General features: G+C 39.4%; 1 protein-coding gene across 5 annotated transcripts in view; it reads right to left on the bottom strand.

The window, feature by feature from the left end:
* Positions 1-18,924, bottom strand: part of HMGA2 (high mobility group AT-hook 2) — a 141,270-nt gene that overhangs the window by 77,482 nt on the left and 44,864 nt on the right. The window contains exon 4 of one of the 5 annotated variants that reach the window (XM_023225135.1): positions 6,266-6,649. The exons of the other annotated variants lie outside the window; for them this stretch is intronic. Coding sequence (XP_023080903.1) covers positions 6,620-6,649 — 30 coding nt within the window. The 3' untranslated portion in view covers positions 6,266-6,619. Of the gene's footprint in view, positions 1-6,265; positions 6,650-18,924 lie in introns of those variants that run through there. 5 annotated transcript variants of the gene reach the window in all.

Below are 18,924 nucleotides of genomic sequence, written 5' to 3'. Positions count from 1 at the left end.
CTTACTCCTAGTGTGGGCACAGAAGGCAGCTGATTATTGGTGGAAAGTGCAGGCTCGAAGTTAGATGGGCTGAGCATGGTGCATCTCTAATGGGAGGGTAGTCCCTGGGTCCCTATGTCATCATTGTCATAAGAGTTAGCACACCATGGGCATTCTATTCCTATTGGATGAATGAGTCTATTAGTCAAAGATGGTTTTATTTGAAAGTTTCTTTTCTTTTCTTTTCTTTCTTTCTTTCTTTTTTTTTTTTTTTTTTTGAGACTGAGTCTCACTCTGCCGCCCAGGCTGGAGTGCAGTGGTGATGTCTTGGCTAGTTGCCACCTCCACCTCCTGGTTTCAAGCAATTCTCGTGCCTCAGCCTCCCGAGTAGCTGGGATTACAGGCGCACACCACCGCATCTGGCTAACTTTTGTATTTTTAGTAGAGGCAGGGTTTCACCATGTTGGCCAGGCTGGTCTCAAACTCCTGACCTCAAGTGATCCACCTGCCTTAGCCTCCAAAAGTGCTGGGATTACAGGCGTGAGCCACCATGCCCAGTAGGTTTGAAAGTTTCTTTTTCAGAACATATTTGTGTCTCCCCAACTCATGAACTATATCCTATGTTCCCAAACCACCATGGAAAGAGGATTCGTAATCTCAGAAACACCAATGGCTAGGAGGATGTATGTGTGTGTGTGTGTGTGTGTGTGTGTGTATGAGAGAGAGGAAATTCTAATAGAAAACTTAATGGAGTCATCTAAAGACACATTAATGCCTTGGAGTGATGGCAAGGAAGGGGCAATTAGATTAACAAACTCAAATGTTGTTGTTGTCATTGCTTTTTTTTTTTTTTCTAATTTACCTGTGGCAGGCTAATATCGGTTAGTAAGGTATCTTACTATAAAGCTCCTAATGACGCAACTCCAAAGAATCCTTAATACTTTATTATTTTAATTATAGAAGGTAAGATTTAACTATTGTTCTTTAAGATGTTTAGGATTTTACAAATCCTAACTGCAAATTTTTTTTTTTTTTTTTTTTGAGATGGAGTGCAATGGCGCGATCTCGGCTCACTGCAACCTCTGCCTCCTGGGTTCAAGTGATTTTCCTGCCTCAGCCTCCCGAGTTGCTGAGACTACAGACTCGCGCCACCATGCCCGGCTAATTTTTGTATATTTTTAGTAGAGATGGAGTTTCACTATGTTGGCCAGGCTGGTCTCGAACTCATGACCTCAAGTGATCCATTGGCCTCAGCCTCCCAAAGTACTGGGATTACAGGTACATGCTACCACACCAGGCTAATTTTTGTATTTTTGGTAGAGATGGGGTTTTGCCATGTTGCCAGGCTGGTTTTGAACTCCTGACCTCAGGTGATCCACCCACCTCAGCCTCCTAAAGTGCTGGGATTACAGGCATGAAGCATTGTGCCTGGCCTAAGTATAAAACATTTTTCTTAATCCTCTTCCATACGGTGACTCATTGGAATGCCAACTCAAAAAAGAATAGCCAAGGTAAGTTTTCATTGCCTTCATTGAACTAGACTTAGGCCAAGTCATCAGACTTTTTCGTCTTTGAAATGCCTCACTAAAATATCATCCATTTTATGAGGAGGGGAGGTCAGCGTTTGTGTAATGAACTCTTTATAGAAAAGGCATCATTTAAATTGCCAAGTAGAGTTAGGTAATTGGCTTTCTACATTTTTGGGCCATGAAGAACAGGCATTTCTTTCTAAATTAGCTCAGTCATTAATCTCAAGAATTTCATAACCTGTAGTTCAAGTCTTGCTTACTTATTAAGGGAAACTGAGGAAGGCAATGAATAAGACAGAAAATGTGGAATTCTATAGACTGTGCCTTCAAAAAGCAAAAGTATGTTCAAGATAAGACAGTGAAAGTGACTGCTGTGGGTTGGGTCTTGGCTGGTGGGTTGAGAAGCTTTGTCTGGAAATTTCTCCGGAACTCAATGGTCTGGCCTGGTTGGATTCACACCTCCTTCCTCGAATACCTCTGTGTTGTCTTTTAGCTCATGTCCTTCTCAGTAATTCCCTGCAAGAATGATGAATCAAAAGAAAAGGAGGAAACAGGGACTAAGGGTGACAGGGAGTCCCTACTCTTAAGTGAAATGTGAGCTTGAAAGCAGTTTAAGAACAGTCCGGTCTAAATTCCATTCAGTCTCCTAAACTCTTAAATCTGTGTATCATTTAGTCAATGAACAGTTTTTAAGAATGGTGAAAATAAAGCAACATATATAATATATATGTAACCCAAGCTTTCAAAGTCTGATCTTTTTCTTGATTTCGTTTAACCTAGTAATTTTTTTTGTAAGTGAAAGCAAGTTTATTAGGAAAGTAAAGGAATAAAAGAAGGGCTACTCCACAGGCAGAGCAGCAGCTTGGGCTGCTGGACTAACGATACTTAAAGTTATTTCTTGATTATATGCTAAACAAGAGGGTGGATTATTCATGTGTCTTCCAAGAAAGGAGTGGGCAATTCCCAGAACTGAGGGTTCCTCCCCGTTTAACCGAGTAATTTGCCTCAAAACAAAACAAAATTTCATGGCATAGTTGATATCATCAGCTCAAATATCAAAATAAGTTTGAAAATCTGACTCTCAAATTAAATTCACTGGTCACAAAAATCTTTTCTTATCATTGTTGTTATTATTATTTGGACAAAAATTTGGGGAGAGGCAGCCTATCTTAAAATCACTTTTACAAAAGGCAAATGGCTTGAGATACGTGGCATGTGCTGTCAGGTGCATGAGCAATCCTGCTGCCACCAAGTCAACCATTTTCCAACATGCTATTTGTTCCCAGGAACTGCACACATTCCAGATGCTATCACCAGGGCTGCTAGTGCGCAAGAAAATAAGCAAATGAGACACACATTGGCTCATGTGGCAAATCACCGGGTTTGCCAAATGGAAAAGAACAAAAACTTAGAGGGGAAACATTTTGTTTTTCATCTACAAGGATATTAATAAAACTCAAACCCAGCATTTTGTGGCTACATTTCCCAGGAAGACGAGTGTCTTCTGGCCAAAAGAACATAACAACAATCCTTTGTATCTGAGAAATATGTATCTCGTGATGTCATTTAAAAAACCCACTATTTATCATGATCAGGGCTGAAAACATGTTTCTCTAAGACTTGGGCACCAGAAAAAAAAAAGGAATATAAATTCTACCTAAAATAATCAGTAATTCAGAGAAAATAAATTCAATGACTGTAATTTCATCCATTATATGTCACAGCTTAATATCAAAAGCTTCTCTAGATGAAGTTCTAAGGAATAAATAAACAGTTAGAAATTACTTACTACAGAGCTAAAGAGAGGGTGAAGTAGAAGAATGAAAATTTCTTAGAAGACTTTCTATGCAAATTTAATTTGTATACATGAAAGGGAGACAAAGGAAGCAAATTATATTATAGAATATATCAATTAAAATAGAATCAATTGGAAGTCACAAGTGATTAGTACAATTAATTAACACATATAGCACTTACTATGTGCCAGCCGCAATTTGAAGCACTTTACATAATTAACTCATTTAACAGTCTCAACAGCCATTATAATATGATGATACCATTTTCATTCCCAATTTGCAGCTGAGGCAACTAAGGCCCAGATAGATTAGGAAACTTGTCCAAGTTCATACAGGTAACGATTCTAGTACATATTAATCTAGATGAGTCTAATTCACAAAATTTCAATGATACTAATAAATATTGAGAATTTAGAAGCATAATTCCATTAGGATATGAAAAGTCTTCATAGAGAAATTTCACTCAGTAAATAATGCTGACTATTTGGAGTTTTTACCTTGAGGATACCAAATTACACGCAGAAATGTACAAGTTTCCTTAGAGATAAAGACTAGTGCAAGTAAAGTTTAAATTTTGCCCTTGACAGCAACAGTAGATATACTTGTGCATTAATATTGATTAGTCATTATCAATTGGCCAAGCACAATTTGGTGAATGTGTTAACTTTTCCCAACAGCCATGAGCGTGCAAAGACAGGCTGAGTGTCTGAAATGCTTGAGACCAGAACTGCTTTGCATTTCTGATTTTCTTCGGATTTTGGAATATTTGTCTTACACTTACCTGTTCAACATCTCTAATCTGGAAATCTGAAATCCAAAATGTTCCTATGAGCAATTCATTCAAATATCATGTAACTGCTCAAAAAGTTTTGGATGTTGGAACATTTCAGATTTCAGGTTTTCAAATTAGGGATATTCAATCTGTATATCAAAAATACGTGGCTCACACCGGTAATCCCAGCATTTTGGGAGGCCGAGGTGGCTGGATCACTTGAGGTCAGGAGTTCGAGATCAACCTGGCCATCATGGTAAAACCTCATCTCTACTAAAAACACAAAAATTAGCTGGGCGTGGCCGTGCGCGCTTGTAATCCCAGTTACCTGGGAGGCTGAGGCGAGAGAATTGCTTGAACCTGGGAGGTTGGAGGTTGCGGTGAGCTGAGATTGGGCCACCGAACTCCAGCCTGGGCGACAGAGGGAGACTACGTCTCTAACAAACAAAAAAAACCACGAGATTATTTTTCCCAGTTTTCAATTCTGTCCTGAACTCTCTATCTTAAACAATACATAGGTATGAAAATTGCAACTGGTACATTGATTTTAACAGGGAAGAATTTATTTGGAAAGCAATAAGTTTGTTGTAAACTATGCCTCTTTCTGGAAATATTTACAATTTTCAAAGAAGTGGCCTTAGCAAAACTGTAAGTACAGCCCTTGATTTGCAGGTGAAAAAAACAGCAGTGCATAGACATTAACCTAAATTCAAGTTAGGATTAAGGTTAACATTAAGGGGTAAGCAGGACATAGCACAGTGATTAAGTGCATAGGAGCATTTATTAACTGAGTGATCTTGAACAAGTTATTTAACTTCTCTCTAAGTCTCACTTTCCTCATCACAAAAGGAAGAAATATTTCATAAAGTTGTGGAAACTGAGGTAATATAGAGAGAGTACTTTGCACAATACCAGACACACAGTAAGGGCTCAAGAAATGGTATTGCTGTTGTTATCCTTATCTTTAACAAGTGAATCACAACCAGTTAGTGTCAGAACAGGCTGCAAAGCACTTCCGGAGTATCTGTTGTTAGTTTATAAACTGAGTTCCTTATCCTTTGCATCTATCTGGGTCTAAGGAGGCACGATCACATAGCATTAACGTTTCCACAAATGTGGTGTGATCCATCACCTCTCCTCTTCTTTCACCTCCTAGAGCAAGCCTTCAGTCTCTTAGGAAGTGTTTTCCATCAGAATGTAACTTTGAAGTTGAATATTTTAAACTCTTTTGGGAAGGTTCAGACAAAGAAGATAAACAAAGATTCGGGAAATCTAAACGGCGAAGATGCCACGGCTCACATTACCTGCTTCCTCCTAGTTGGAGTTGAGCTCTTCCTGGAAGTGGGGCACAGTCTGCCATTTGATTAGACGTTTCAGCATCAAAGCTGAACAAAAATATATAATCAATCTGATCTTAATTCAAGTGTGCCTACCCCTCCTTGTGAAAAGTAGCCTTGCTTTAAAAAATATTTCCCTAGCAGATCAGGCATTTATGAACAACTCCCTATCTTTTCTACTTCACTTCCATCTCAAGTTCTGGTTCACATAATTAGACAACACTTACTGAGGGCCCATTAAGTGGCCGAGCACTGTGCCACATGCTTTGTTTATACTTTCTCATGTAATTGTCACAACAACCCTTAGCGGTATTTTCTCATCCCCATTTTACAGATGAGATGGAGGCTGGGGAGAGTAAGTCACTTGTCCAGGGTTACATTGTTAAAAGCTGAGCAATTAAAACCAAACAGCAGTGGGGACAGGCCCTCAGGAGACATTTCTACTCCTGGCTCGGTCACTGCTCAGATATGTCACATGTCCTCTGGGACTCAGTTTCCCGGCTTGAAGAGGATGCAGCCTCTCCAGAAGTTGCCTTCCACAGCCTGCGGCAGCTTCCCAGGGCGGGCGGGCTGCTTTGTTTCCACACTCAGCTGCTCTGACTGGGGCCTCCCTGGGCTCTGCCCTGTTTTGTTTTTGCTGCTGGACCTACTACAGACGCAACCCTGGCAGCGCAGCCCGGAGCACAGCCGAGGCTTCCTCTTTCTCTCAGTTCCTGGCTGCTTCAGTATGAACAGAAAAGGTGGGCAGGGGCCAACTGGCAGGAGCCTCCGAAATAGCAGCACATGATCCTCCTACGAGCAGCAGAAAGGCCAGCCCGCAGGACCTCGCCGCCTGCCCAGCTCTGTCATTGACTAAGGTTGCTTTTGTCAGTACAGCCGCCAGGGGTTTCCACGCTCATTCCCCTCCAGACAGGGTGGACAGCTTTGGTGATAGACAACTGGGAGGTAAAACTCCACAGAGCCATGCCAGCGACTGACCGCCCAGGGACAGGAGATGGAGACGTTCAGCTGCAAAGGCTACGGAGGAACCTCCGCAATTGGAATCTCTCCGTGTCTTATGCAGCATGGAACATACTCCGGGACCTACCCGGGGCTCTCTCGGGCCATCTCTGAGTGCAAAGGAAAAGAGTGCAGTTCAAGGAAGGGAATGTGTCTGTCATCCCACCACATGCGCGCAAGGCCAGTTCCGGGATCAACAGGCTTCCTTCAGCAGCACGGGCTCTTCATTAGCAACCACTGGGAGGGAATGTGTGCGGAGTCAGTGAGTGAAGAAGCTCTCCTTCAGCAATTTCTCTCCTCCTCTCATCTCTCTCTCTCTTCCCCCCCCCCTTCTCCCTTCCTCCCTCCCTCTTTCACTCCCTCTGGGTCTAGGACAATACTCAGGCCAGGACAGTTCCAGTCATAACTGGATCTTTCCATTACTTGGTAGCACACAGGAGGATTTGTTGGAGTGGTTTTTTGTTTTGTTTTGTTCTGCTACTATTAAGCAAGATTGCTTCATAATCCTTTAAGGGGTTTTTAGCCAAGTCTTATTTACATATCCTGGCCAGCAAGCACGTGATTAACCCAAGGATGTTGGAGGGAAGGCAGATGCTACATCTGAAAAAATTTTGATTCTGTTTCATTCTGGAGACACAAACAGCCGAGCTGTCAAAAGGACAACAGTCTCTTGGGCCAACATGACACCAAACTCTCGAACTCTGGAGACCCTCAGAGACAAGGAGGAGGAGCTGCTGAGGTAGGGGCACAGATGCGAGGAGTTCTTGTCCCTCTCTCCTTCTCTTTCACTATCTCCACTCTGGGGGCAAAGGCTCAGGACAGCCAGAGGTACACATAATCTAATACATGGAAATGGTGGTAAACTGCCTGTCAATTCACCGCACCACCATAGTATGTCTACAATGTGGTGCCTGTCTACAACTTACATACCACCCAGAAAACAAGCTGCACTGGCATTTCTGCATTGACAGAAAGGACATTTGAAATTTTTCCCTACAGGCATTATTTCAACTGATATTTACGAGTGGTTTTATGGGATAGAATCATGCCAGTCGTATCAAGGAACTTTCCATATCTTTCACCCCATGCTAAGGATAAATAGAGCTAGTTATGATTATTCTCATTTCTCGAAAGTTACCGAATGATCCACCAGAAAGTTAAATGGATCCTCACTTATCAGAGGAATCTTTTTGTTTTTTTAAGTAAAAGAAACCTAAACCCCAAGACCTAGACTCCTGGAATAAGAATCTCTCCACCAATGAAAATTCTTAAACATTAAATAAGCATTTACCAGGAGATATTGATGAGGTCTTAACTGTATATTGTCTGATTCTGAGGCAAAACATACAAATACAAACACTGAACTAGTACTTCTAATTCATCCTTTCATGCCACCTGCTGTGTAACCTTAAGTCATTTATCTTCCCTAAGTATACATTTTATTATCTTTAATATACAGGGACTGCGTTTGATGTCTCTAATTTCACATATAGCTCAAAATGAAATATTTGTTTAATGAAAGCATCTATTAACATTGTCAACAGCAGTTTTTATTTTAATCTTTAAATACAAAGGACAACACATGCTTCACGGCACAAAAATCCCTCATTGCCATAACCTCTGACAGAAATATTTTTGCAAAGTTTTCTTGCTCTTCTTGGGAAGAAACAATCATGCCATTAGGTTCTGTGAGTGAGGAGATGCCAGTGATACAGGATGAGGGATAGAGGTTTTATTTACTTACTTTGACCTGAAATGCTTTCATAGTGCTAGGATTTTCCCTGTGGAAAATGCTTTGCTTCTAATATTATCTCCAGTGATCAACAGTTAGTGTCAAAGGTTTGTGAATGGATTTCAGAATGTGCAAGTGGCACCTCCCATCGTTAGCTGTCTACATTTTTTTATAACCACTTGCATACTTTTGGTCAACCACTGTAAAATAAACAGTCCTTCCCAAATGTTTTTGTTTTCTTTGACAGCACAGCAATAATTCACTTGGAATGCTACAGAATAGAATAGCACTTTAATGCTGTTGTAAGGATGGTTTTTATGATTTCTATTCATCGAGTTGTTTTTAAGTTAAAAGATACCAGACTGAAAAGAACATAAAGCCCTGTGGAGATATGCTTAGACTTTTGCTCCCTGTTCCCACCCAAGGAGATATACATAGAATATATGTATAAACACACATCCACACATGCATAAATATATATGTACATATATGCTTAATATAGACATTTAAAACAACAGTCACCTAAAGTGTTTACTACTTTTGTTTTTGTTCTTTCAAATTTCAGAAGTATGGCATCTAGATTATGGTAGAGTTTTGTGTTCATGCAAATCAAGGTGTAAAGTAATGTTTATTCCTACCTAGAAAAGTTTCATGAAAAAAATGTCATAACTCACTTTTGCTTACTTGGTAAATGCTCTTGTTCTCTTTTTTCCAACCATGGACATACTAAATATGAAGTTTAGAAGAAAACAAAACTTTATATATAGTTTGTTTTGAATTTGATATATTTCGGTTAAAAGCGCTTTATTGCCAGGCATGGTGTCTCACACCTGTAATCCCAGCACTTTGGGGGGCCAAGGTGGGTGAATTGCTTGAGCCCAGGAATTCGAGACCAGCCTGGGCAACATGGTAAAGCCCCATCACTACCAAAAAAAAAAAAAAAAAAAAACAAAAAATTAGCTGGGTATGGTGGCACATGCCTGTAGTCCCAGCTACTTGGGAGGCTGAGAAGGGAGGATCATCAGAGCCTGGGAAGTCAAGGCTGCAGTGAGCCGTGATCATGCCACTGCACTTCTGCCTGGGCGACAGAGCTAGACACTGTCTCAAAAATAAAAATAAAATTCTTTTTTTTTTCTTTCAGGGGGAATGGTTGATTACTGTCTCAGATGTACATACCACAATTAAGTTTGTATCTATGTGTCAAAAATGGAAGGATGAAAACTGACTTGAGAAACTGCACAGTTTCTGTGCAACATTATATAGGATATCTTTACAAAGGACATTCAAAGTAAGAAATGGGAGCTTAGGCAGTATTATACTTTCTATCTTACCTATACTACTCTCTAAGAAACCCATTTCTAGCCTGTACAGCACAGCTTGCAAACTGTGATCTTCGACTAGTATGAATAAGTCTTGTGTTGAGTTTAATTTCCAAGGCCGGGAGTTTATCAGCTGAACCATCTCACCTGCATTCCTTGCAAGTCATTAGAGCCTTAGATGCCTGGCTTGGCTTTGGGCTTCTCCAGCAGAGAGCAGTGAAACACTGTCAATAAACCTAATTCTGGAAACCAGAGTAGATTCCAAGTTGGGAAAAAAAGCCAAGGCAGAAGTGGCAGGCTCATCAGAGTTATAAAGAAACTGAGGAAACTGGGCTTGTAGATTTTTAAAAACAGATATGTGTTAAAAGTTTGGTGTCAATATTAATGGCAATACATATATTTAGATATTTAAAGGTTATTTGAAATATCACTTCATAGCAAGGTAGATGACCCAAAAGAAAAAGTGTGCACTTTCCAAAATTTGCTTCTTATTTTAATCCTGCAATTGCTATACTGTTACACATTTATGAGCTTTACTATTACACATGTATTAGGTCATTTCCATTTGCATTCCGTGTTAGAACAATGTCAGCTCTTCAATCCCAATCTCTGGCTACCTAGCTTGGCAGTTCTTCAAGCATCCCTTGTTTACAGGGACCACTTGGAAAGTCAAGTACATTATAACAAGTTTATACATCTTCATTCTATAAGAAACATTGTTGCAGAGAACCATTTTAAGAAGCTTAGAAACAGTTTTCTATGGCTCAGGTTCAAAATGGGGTTCATAGTGGGGATGTGTGAATGGCGCTTCCAGGTAAAGTGATTTATTACATTACACATGAACTTGTTAACGGTATAACACAAAAGTGCGAACACTCCCCAGGACACCTCACCCTTGGCTGGGGTGCAAGTAGGTTCTTCTCCTTCCAATCAACAGTAGCATGATGACAGAGAATATTAGTGAATGCAGTATGTTCACGGTTGGCTGCTCTTAAACAAAACATATTTTCACAAAGGGAAATATGAGCATTTACAATCCCACGATATGGAACATAGGATCTGACCTGTTTACTTCTCTTGGATGAAAAATAGTTTAATGTATTAATTTTTTTGGAAGCAAAGACAAAAGGGAAGAGGTCTAAAAAAAAAAAAAAAACACCAGGCAGGTCATCCATTGCTCCATTGACGTGGGAGATAATACCTTATGTATAACCAGTGACTTGAAGAGTTCCCATTTTGAAACCTTTTTGCTCTCTTCAAAGCACTGGGCTCAAATGCCAGCCTCTGTGTGCAGGCTGCCAAAATACTAAGTGAAGCATGGGGCACTACACATTAAAGGAGAAAGGTCAGCATGGCACCATGCCCAAAATGCATGCTGTACAGCAGGACGAACTTTGGAGAGACCAGCTCACATCAAGTCACCGTGTGTTTTACATTCTCCCAGTGGCCGGGGTCATTTTACCTCCCACTGGAATCTCCTCTCAGCCATTATGTATCCCAGCTCTCAAAGGAAAACCTCTCTCCTTGACCCCTCCTAAGGCCTCTCTCCACAGTACCATTCTAGCAAAAACGAACAGCTCCAAGCCAGGAAACTACTTCCACAGGGCAAATAAAGCTTCCGCCAGCACTCCTAATGGCATTCCCTGCCGCTGCAGCAGCCAGCAGACACAGGGCTGCATTGCTTGGGAAAGTGCAGCCTGCCGCTCCACGTCAACATTCCACCCCCTTAGCTTTTCCCAAGGTCTCAGTGAGAAAACCTTTCTTTTTTCTTTCTTCATTTTTTTTTTTTGTTTGTTCTTATCAGTTCAAACAAGAACAATGAATTCCTCAAGCCTAAGCAAGAATGTGACAAGGTGTCAACAAAGCCAACCAGGAAGGTGATGTATGGCCCATAAATCACTTCACAAACCAGGGCTGCAAAGCAAGCACCCAGCAAACCAGAGTGAGAGTTTTTTTCTACTACTAAACCTTCACACCCCCACAGCCACCTTCCTCCATCACCCTCGCCGACTGCTCACCTGTCACCCCTCCACTGACCAATTGGCCTACTCATGGGATAACACAAGTTCTGTTCCTTCTGTGGCAAATACTGGGCATCTATGGTAGAGCAACATATAATATAATGTGCTTTAGGGACATGTGTTGCTATGTTTTCCAGAGGCTGTCTGGTAAGTTCTACTCAAAACCTTAATTTGAAAAGTTTATAAATGGTGAAAGTATTTGTTCTTAGGGTAAAAATTTGATTTAGAAAGTTTGGGCTTAAGTGGGTGAAATGATTTTATGGTTTTCAAAAATCAGAGGCCAGAAATTATTTTGCCTGCTTTATAAATGATACAAAGAGAAATAGAAAGCAACCAAATTAGAATCTCTTTCTGGGGTTGTAGGATTTGGTTTTCTTGAAAGAAATATTGAATGTATAGTTGTTTACATATTACGATTGGGAAGAGAAAGAGTATTCACAATTGCCTTATGCAAAGTAACTTATCGGCTAATACAAAATTACCAAATATTTTCTTTCACCGTTTTAATAGGTGTGACTAATTATACTTTTCATGCTGTGGTTTCAGAGTGAGTATATGGTGTAAATTCCTAATGCAAAAACTCCTGAAAAGATTTAAATTCAAATGATTGGCTAATTTTCAGCAACTCAGTATCCATTCTGTGAGTTTCTATTTTTTTCTATATATACATACATATATATATATTATATATATTTTAAATGGGCCTTAAATACATATTTAACTAACAAGCTGGAACAGCTAAGTAAATAATTTATAAACACACATTTATATAATGGAATTACCTGTACGTACTACATTCCTATATAACCAGTTTAGGAGAAAAAGCAAAATCTTCCAAAGAAGCAATTTTGTTGAAAACTAAAGACATCAACAAAGAGAAAAACTCACCAATCCCCATGATAATGGCAACCAAGGTCAGCCTAGTTGAATGCAGTTTCATTTCTTTCCTCCAACCACTTTTAAAAAAAAATCAGATTCTAAAAATAGCTGAAGTAGCAGAGATGAGCTCATTCTCTACTAAATAACTTTGCCCATTCTCTAATGATAGTAAAAATAATTCAAAGAAAACAAGCAAATAAAAAAAGAAAAACATCCACCAAGTTGGTAGTTCAAACTCATAGAAAGTTGACTGATGGTTTACGTAGGCCATCGGTGTTAAAAAAACAGACAAGGCCGGGCACAGTGGCTCACGCCTATAATCCCAGCACCTTGGAGGCGAGTCAGGCAGATCACCTGAAGTCAGGAGGTTGAGGCCAGCCTGGCCAACTTGGTGAAAACTTGTCTCTACTAAAACAAACAAACAAAAAAAAATAGCCAGGCATGGTGGCATATGCCCACAATCCCAACTACCTAGGAGGCTGAGGCAGGAGAATGGCTTGAACCCATGAGGTGGAGGTTGCAGTGAGCCGAGATCACACCACTGCACTTCAACCTGGGCAACAGAGAGCGACTTTGTCTCAAAACAAACAAACAGACAAAATTGAATATATGAAAATCTGAATAAAATATTTCTTTGCAACACAGTATAATCTTTGAAATAATAAACTAACAGTTGTTATAAACTGCAAGTTCTAGTGTATGTAAATAGATCAACTTAGAATAATATCATTTACTCACTCAGGAACACAGCTATTCAATTAAATAAAATACATCTGGTATTATTGCCAGCAAGATAAGCAAAGCAAGCAAGTACTAAGCCACTGTCAGTATATTTTCTTGTATAAGCATAAGGGAGTAAAAATTAATTTAGGACTACTTTGAGACAATTACTTGTATTAACTCTATTTAAATATAAGCTTTTTTTTTTATTTTTACATCTGCGATTAAACAAAACAAGACAAAACCCATTATGGCCATAGCATCAAGCTACATGATAGTTCTAAAAGAGTATTACTGGTGGGGGGAAACCTTTCTGCTTGAATAAAGGGAGATGAGAAGATAAAATAAGTACTGCAGGTGTATGAGATCCCAATTTTCTTGCTCTGTAAAAAGCTGTAGAAACAGCTACATCTGTCTCAAAGTGTGACTCTCTTTTTCTGAGATGGAGCACCAAACTGGAAAAAGGAGACGAGCCCATTGGGGCAAATCTTTAAACTCTTCTACTATTTTTAAGCGTACTTGTGAAAATGTTTACCTGTATGTATCTACACAGAAAAACAAATGAGTTTGAACTATGATTATCCATTACTTTACTTTTTTTTTTTTTTTTAAAAAAAGATATCTATCTTGCCAAGTCTTAAGGTGGTTCTGTGGGTAAATCGGGGTAGCGAGCTGCTTATTATAAAGCAGCTTGAAGAACAAGTACATAGAGGTCACCTGCACTCACTTCAACAAGGTTGGAGAGGCACCTGGAGTCACACTACACCTCCTTCTGAAAAAGATTCTAAACAATTTCTAAAGAGCACCACATGTTCAAATGGTTTGCTTCCTGCTGGAAACCTAGGTTTTGTTGTATGAGTGCAATTCGTTACCACTGAAAAGAAGATGATTAAAATTTCTTGAGTATTCACCTCACATCATTAAAGCCTTTTATATATATTTTCACTCAATGTGTCTCAGCAAGACTGACAAAGTCTTCAACTAAGTAGTAGAATTTATATAGCTTTAAATGCTATACATTATATATACCTATTATTTATATAGCTTTATTATTTATATTATATATTTATTAATTTACATTTGAAGTTTACAAAACAAAAATAAGTTTTCTTTTCTTGTAGATGATAAATAAGATCTATGAAACTGTAAAGGATAAATTCTTACTCTTATTCCCAACAAGCTGGTGTCAACAAACCACAGCCTAAAACCCAACTCTAGTTTAATGCATACAAGGAAGAAAGCGTAATTGAAAAATTAGTGCAAATTTGCTCCTGTTTTACTGTCCACTCATTCAGCAAATATTGATCCAGTGTCTGCAAAGTGCTATAGTAAGCTATAGAGAGATAAAAAAACAAAATCTCACTAACTGTGTGCCATTAATTGGCATACCTCAAACCACCCTATATTGTTACCTACCTTTTTTGGTGTGTGATTTTTGAATTCCGTAAGGGCAGCGACCATATGTTAAACCTCCATGGGTGTCCTGCTCTTTTCAATCATCTAATAAATGGGTCTGCCATTATTGTTACTGTTGTGCAAGCACAGGCAAATACCACAAGCAAGACTTGAAAACAAATCCTCAGTTCCCTGTCTTTATTACTGGAGGTAAAAAAATGATTTCGTGAGGATGAATATAATAAAATAAAACATAGAGTAATGTGATAATGGTCACATTTAAATATATGTATGCATCTACATATATACATGTATACACATCATAAAACACATGTAGACATGCTTTATATATCTTACTTTCTACTAAGCTCTTTTCACATTTACATGGGAAATTAAAGTATAATATATGTGATTCACTAATAGTGACATTGGACATCTCTCTTCTTTTCCTTCTTTCTTTTTTTCTAAAATAAATATTATCCTCCAATCCCACAGGTGCATTTGACTTCATGAGTGACTATTTATAGCCATCTACACTTAGCCCAGATTCAATACGAAAAAAATATTGAGAAAAGGAAATAAACCTTTTCTGCTGATGGCTTCCCTATTTGGTGCTCAAAGCACTATTTATTTCTAACACACCAGACAACAGAATCTAGAGGGCTCATGGTATAGGTGCAGACACATGGCTTGGACACATTCATTCCTTGGATACTTTTTATAAGACATACACTATGCTCTGCAATGAAAATACAAAGATAGATGAGACACAGTCTCATGCATGAAAAACATGTAAACAAATAATTATAGTAGACTTGGAAATGTCTTCTACTTCAGGTGTGTGCAAATTTCCATGAGGCAAAGAGGAAGGAAATAATTTCAGGAGGGGTCAGGGGGCACCGTATTTGAACTGGGTCTTGGGAGGTGTGTTGAGATCGGTCCAAATGGAAGTAGAGGTAAAGACTTCACCAATCAGAGCACAAGTGTGAAAGACCTAATGTAAGTTTCAGAAAAACGGGTCTTTCTGTCCTAGGGAAGTGAAGATTTCAACCGGTGGGTTGTAAGAGGCAAGATTAGAAACTAGGCCCAATGCTATAATCAACATAAGAACTTCAGACTTTATCCCTTGGGTGAATGGTAGTCAGTGACAATTTTTGGCAGGAGAGTGATTGAGTGTCTGTTCTGAAGAAAACACTTCCAGCAATAATGGAGGCAAGCTGGACAAAGAAGAGTAGACACAGCAGGAAAACTAGTAGGAGGCTGGTGCAAATAGTTTAAGTGAGAGATGATAAAGACTTGTACAAAGAATATGGCAGTCGGAAAGTGGGAAGGGAGGAAAAGAAAACTCAAAACATATAGCTGCAGACACCTTTAGGAGTAATAAATAGCAGAACTTTGCAAATGTTGAAATCGGAGACTGACAAGTCAAGGATGACCAGGTATATGATGGCACTCAGATAAGCTACGAATACAGTCAGTCAATGCAGGCAGTGACTGAAACACAGATATCACGGAGCTAACTCAGAATAAACACCATGGAATGAAAAATAGAAGACCTCAGATATAACCCTGGAGACGAGCGACGTGCAGAGGGCAGGTAGAGAGAGAAGAGCCTCCCAGGTGCAAGGAACTTCTTGACAAGAGAAGAAACACAGGACAGGTTTACCTTCAGGCATCCAAGGAGGGCAAGTTTGAAATAAGGAGGCGCTGCTGATGTGTCAGATATTTCAGAAGAGACATCAGGACGAGGACTGAGAAGTGTCCCCTGGATTTGGCAGTTAAGAGGTTACTGGCGACCTTATTTAGAGGATTTTGTGTAGGGGGACCCTAGGAAGGATGAAGGGGGTAGAAGCCAAGTCACACTAGGCTCCGGACTGGATTAAAGATCTGGAGAATGTGTTTCACTTGGCTGGCATCCTGTTGCCTCCTTACCACTTCAGACTGGCTTCAGTCTAACAAGGACAGGCTGTCACACCTTCTTTTGCCTACAACCCCTAAACCCAAGAAAGTGATGATGCACTGAAGCACAAAGCTACAGAGCACATAAAGCAATTGGTTATTTTCTGTGACATCATCATATCAAATAGGAAAATTAAATATATTGTTGGTAATCAAAGGTTATTCTGCTATTCCTGAGCCTTTCTGAGGAAAACTAACAAAATAAGGTATGGGCAGAAGTCAAACTGGAAGTGATTTTTAAGAGGTCTTAAGAAGCTCGTGTGACATTGTTCTGTGTATCTGACAGCCCTGACAGCCTGAGTGTGAACTAAAATGGAATCTGCCTAGAAAAGGAATATAGTTCTCTCACCTAGAGGGAAAACCACACCTTCAGAATCCCCGTAGGAAGGGGATATAGTAATGGAGAAAACATATTCTGCCTCATTATTCTTTAGCCTTGAGAATGTAGATATAGGACATTCAAAATTCTCATGAGAAGGAAAACAAATAATACCTGGAGGCCAAGCTAAAGGTTTCTTGCTTCTACTAATGAACTTAAATTCATTTTCCATTCACACACAAAAGGAAGAAACCTATATAAATGGATTAAGAGGGCCAGAAAGACGCAATAGAGCAGGAGTCAGCAAACTTCTTCTCTTAAGGGTCAGATGGTAAATAATTCAGGCTTTGTTGAGCAGATGGTCTCTGTGGCAGGTACTCAATTCTGTCACTGTAGTAGGAAGGCAGGTATAGACAACACGTGAACCAATGGGTGCGACTGTGCCCAGGAAAACTTTATTTGTTGATACTGAAATTTGAATCTTACATAATAAATATTATTATTCTTTGTTTTAACCATGTAAAAATGTATAAACCTATATTATAAACATATATTTTAAAAGCTGACTTCTAAAGAAGAAAATTAGGGTAGCAAATAATTATGATGCATTGGTCATTAGACTATGGCTTCTGACTGAGCCTACGTTTTTTCCAAATCATATTGGATTTGACCTGTCATTCTCTTGCTTAGAAATCTTTAATAGCTTCCCATTTCCTGTAACATCCAATCTCCTTACGCATGTATGCACGGCCCTCATGACCTGCTACCACTAAGCGTTTAGGTTCACTGTCCACATCCACTCCCTCACTCATGGTATGTCTCTAATGTACACTATCCAATCCAAACTAGCTGCCCTTACTTAAATACACCCTACTTTTCCCTGCCTCCATTGATTTACTGCTACTTTTTACATGACATGAAAGGCCCTGTCACAGGAAAGCCCTCTTCCAGCTGTTTTGTTTTTAGATGGAGTCTCCCCTTGCCCAGGCTGGAGTGCAGTGGCACGATCTCGGCTCACTGAAACCTCCACCTCGTGGGTTCAAGCAATTTTCCTGCCTCAGCCTCCGAGTAGCTGGGATTACAGGAATGTGCCACCACGCCCAGCTAATTTTTGTATTTTTAGCAGAGATGGGCTTTTGCCATGGTGGCCAGGCTGGTCTTGAACTCCTGACCTAATGTGATCTGCCCACCTCGGCCTCCCAAAGTGCTGGGCTTACAGGTGTGAGCCACCACGCCTGCCCCCAGCTGTTCTATTAGAATCATATTCATTCTTTAGGGCTCAGCTGAAGTGTCATTCAACTCCTTTGTAAAGCCTTCCTTATTTTACCTAGTTGGAATAAAGGCTTCACATATTGTTTTTTACTATTTACATTTCTGCAAAAATATTTCTAAAACCACTACCTTACAAGGCTCTTGTAAGGATTAATAATAAATCAAGACAATGTTCATAATGTGCTCAGTGTAACACCTGACACATAGTCGAAGTTCAAAAATAAATAGAAGTTGTATGGACATGCATATCTACCCCTAGACTGTAAGGTCTTAAAGCTAAGGACCATATTATATTTACTTATACACACACCTGTAACAATGACCTGTATATACATGTGTTGTGTTCAACAAATGTTTATTGAATATAGCTGGAATATTGTACACCACTTTTTTTTGTTTTTTTGTTTTTTCAGATCGTGACCAATACTTTAATCTTAAAGCTAAGTGTGAGAAGGGCTGAAAAACTGTTAAGATTTTTTATAACCTTTCTAACTGGGTTGGCCACATGGAGCAGAAAATCATAGACTTTGGAGTCTGACAGACCTGGGTTCAAAGTTTTATTACTTTCTAGCTTGTGTATCTGTGCAAGTCACTTTAATTTTCGAAGACTTGTTTTCTTCATTTATACAACTGTCAATAAAATGTGTTTTTAAAGGTGTATTTTGAGGTTTCTAGAACAACGCTAGGCTTGGTAGGCATTTAATAAGTACTGGCTAAGGATATTAAACAGGACTGTGTTTAAATGCCCCCTTTCATATTACCTACATGGTGAAACACTGTCAAAATGGTATACACCAGAAAAAAATGTGGATTTTATTTTTTGACCATTCTTTCTTAAATACATAAGGAGAGCTGAGCCCATTTTGTGGGAAAGAGTCAGTGCAATGGAGGGTGGT

This window comes from Piliocolobus tephrosceles, chromosome 10 (assembly GCF_002776525.5).
Source record: "Piliocolobus tephrosceles isolate RC106 chromosome 10, ASM277652v3, whole genome shotgun sequence".
In the NCBI taxonomy this organism is placed as follows: Eukaryota; Metazoa; Chordata; class Mammalia; order Primates; family Cercopithecidae; genus Piliocolobus; species Piliocolobus tephrosceles.
Note: the sequence above shows the minus strand (reverse complement) of the source record. Positions and strands in the feature narration are given on the sequence as shown.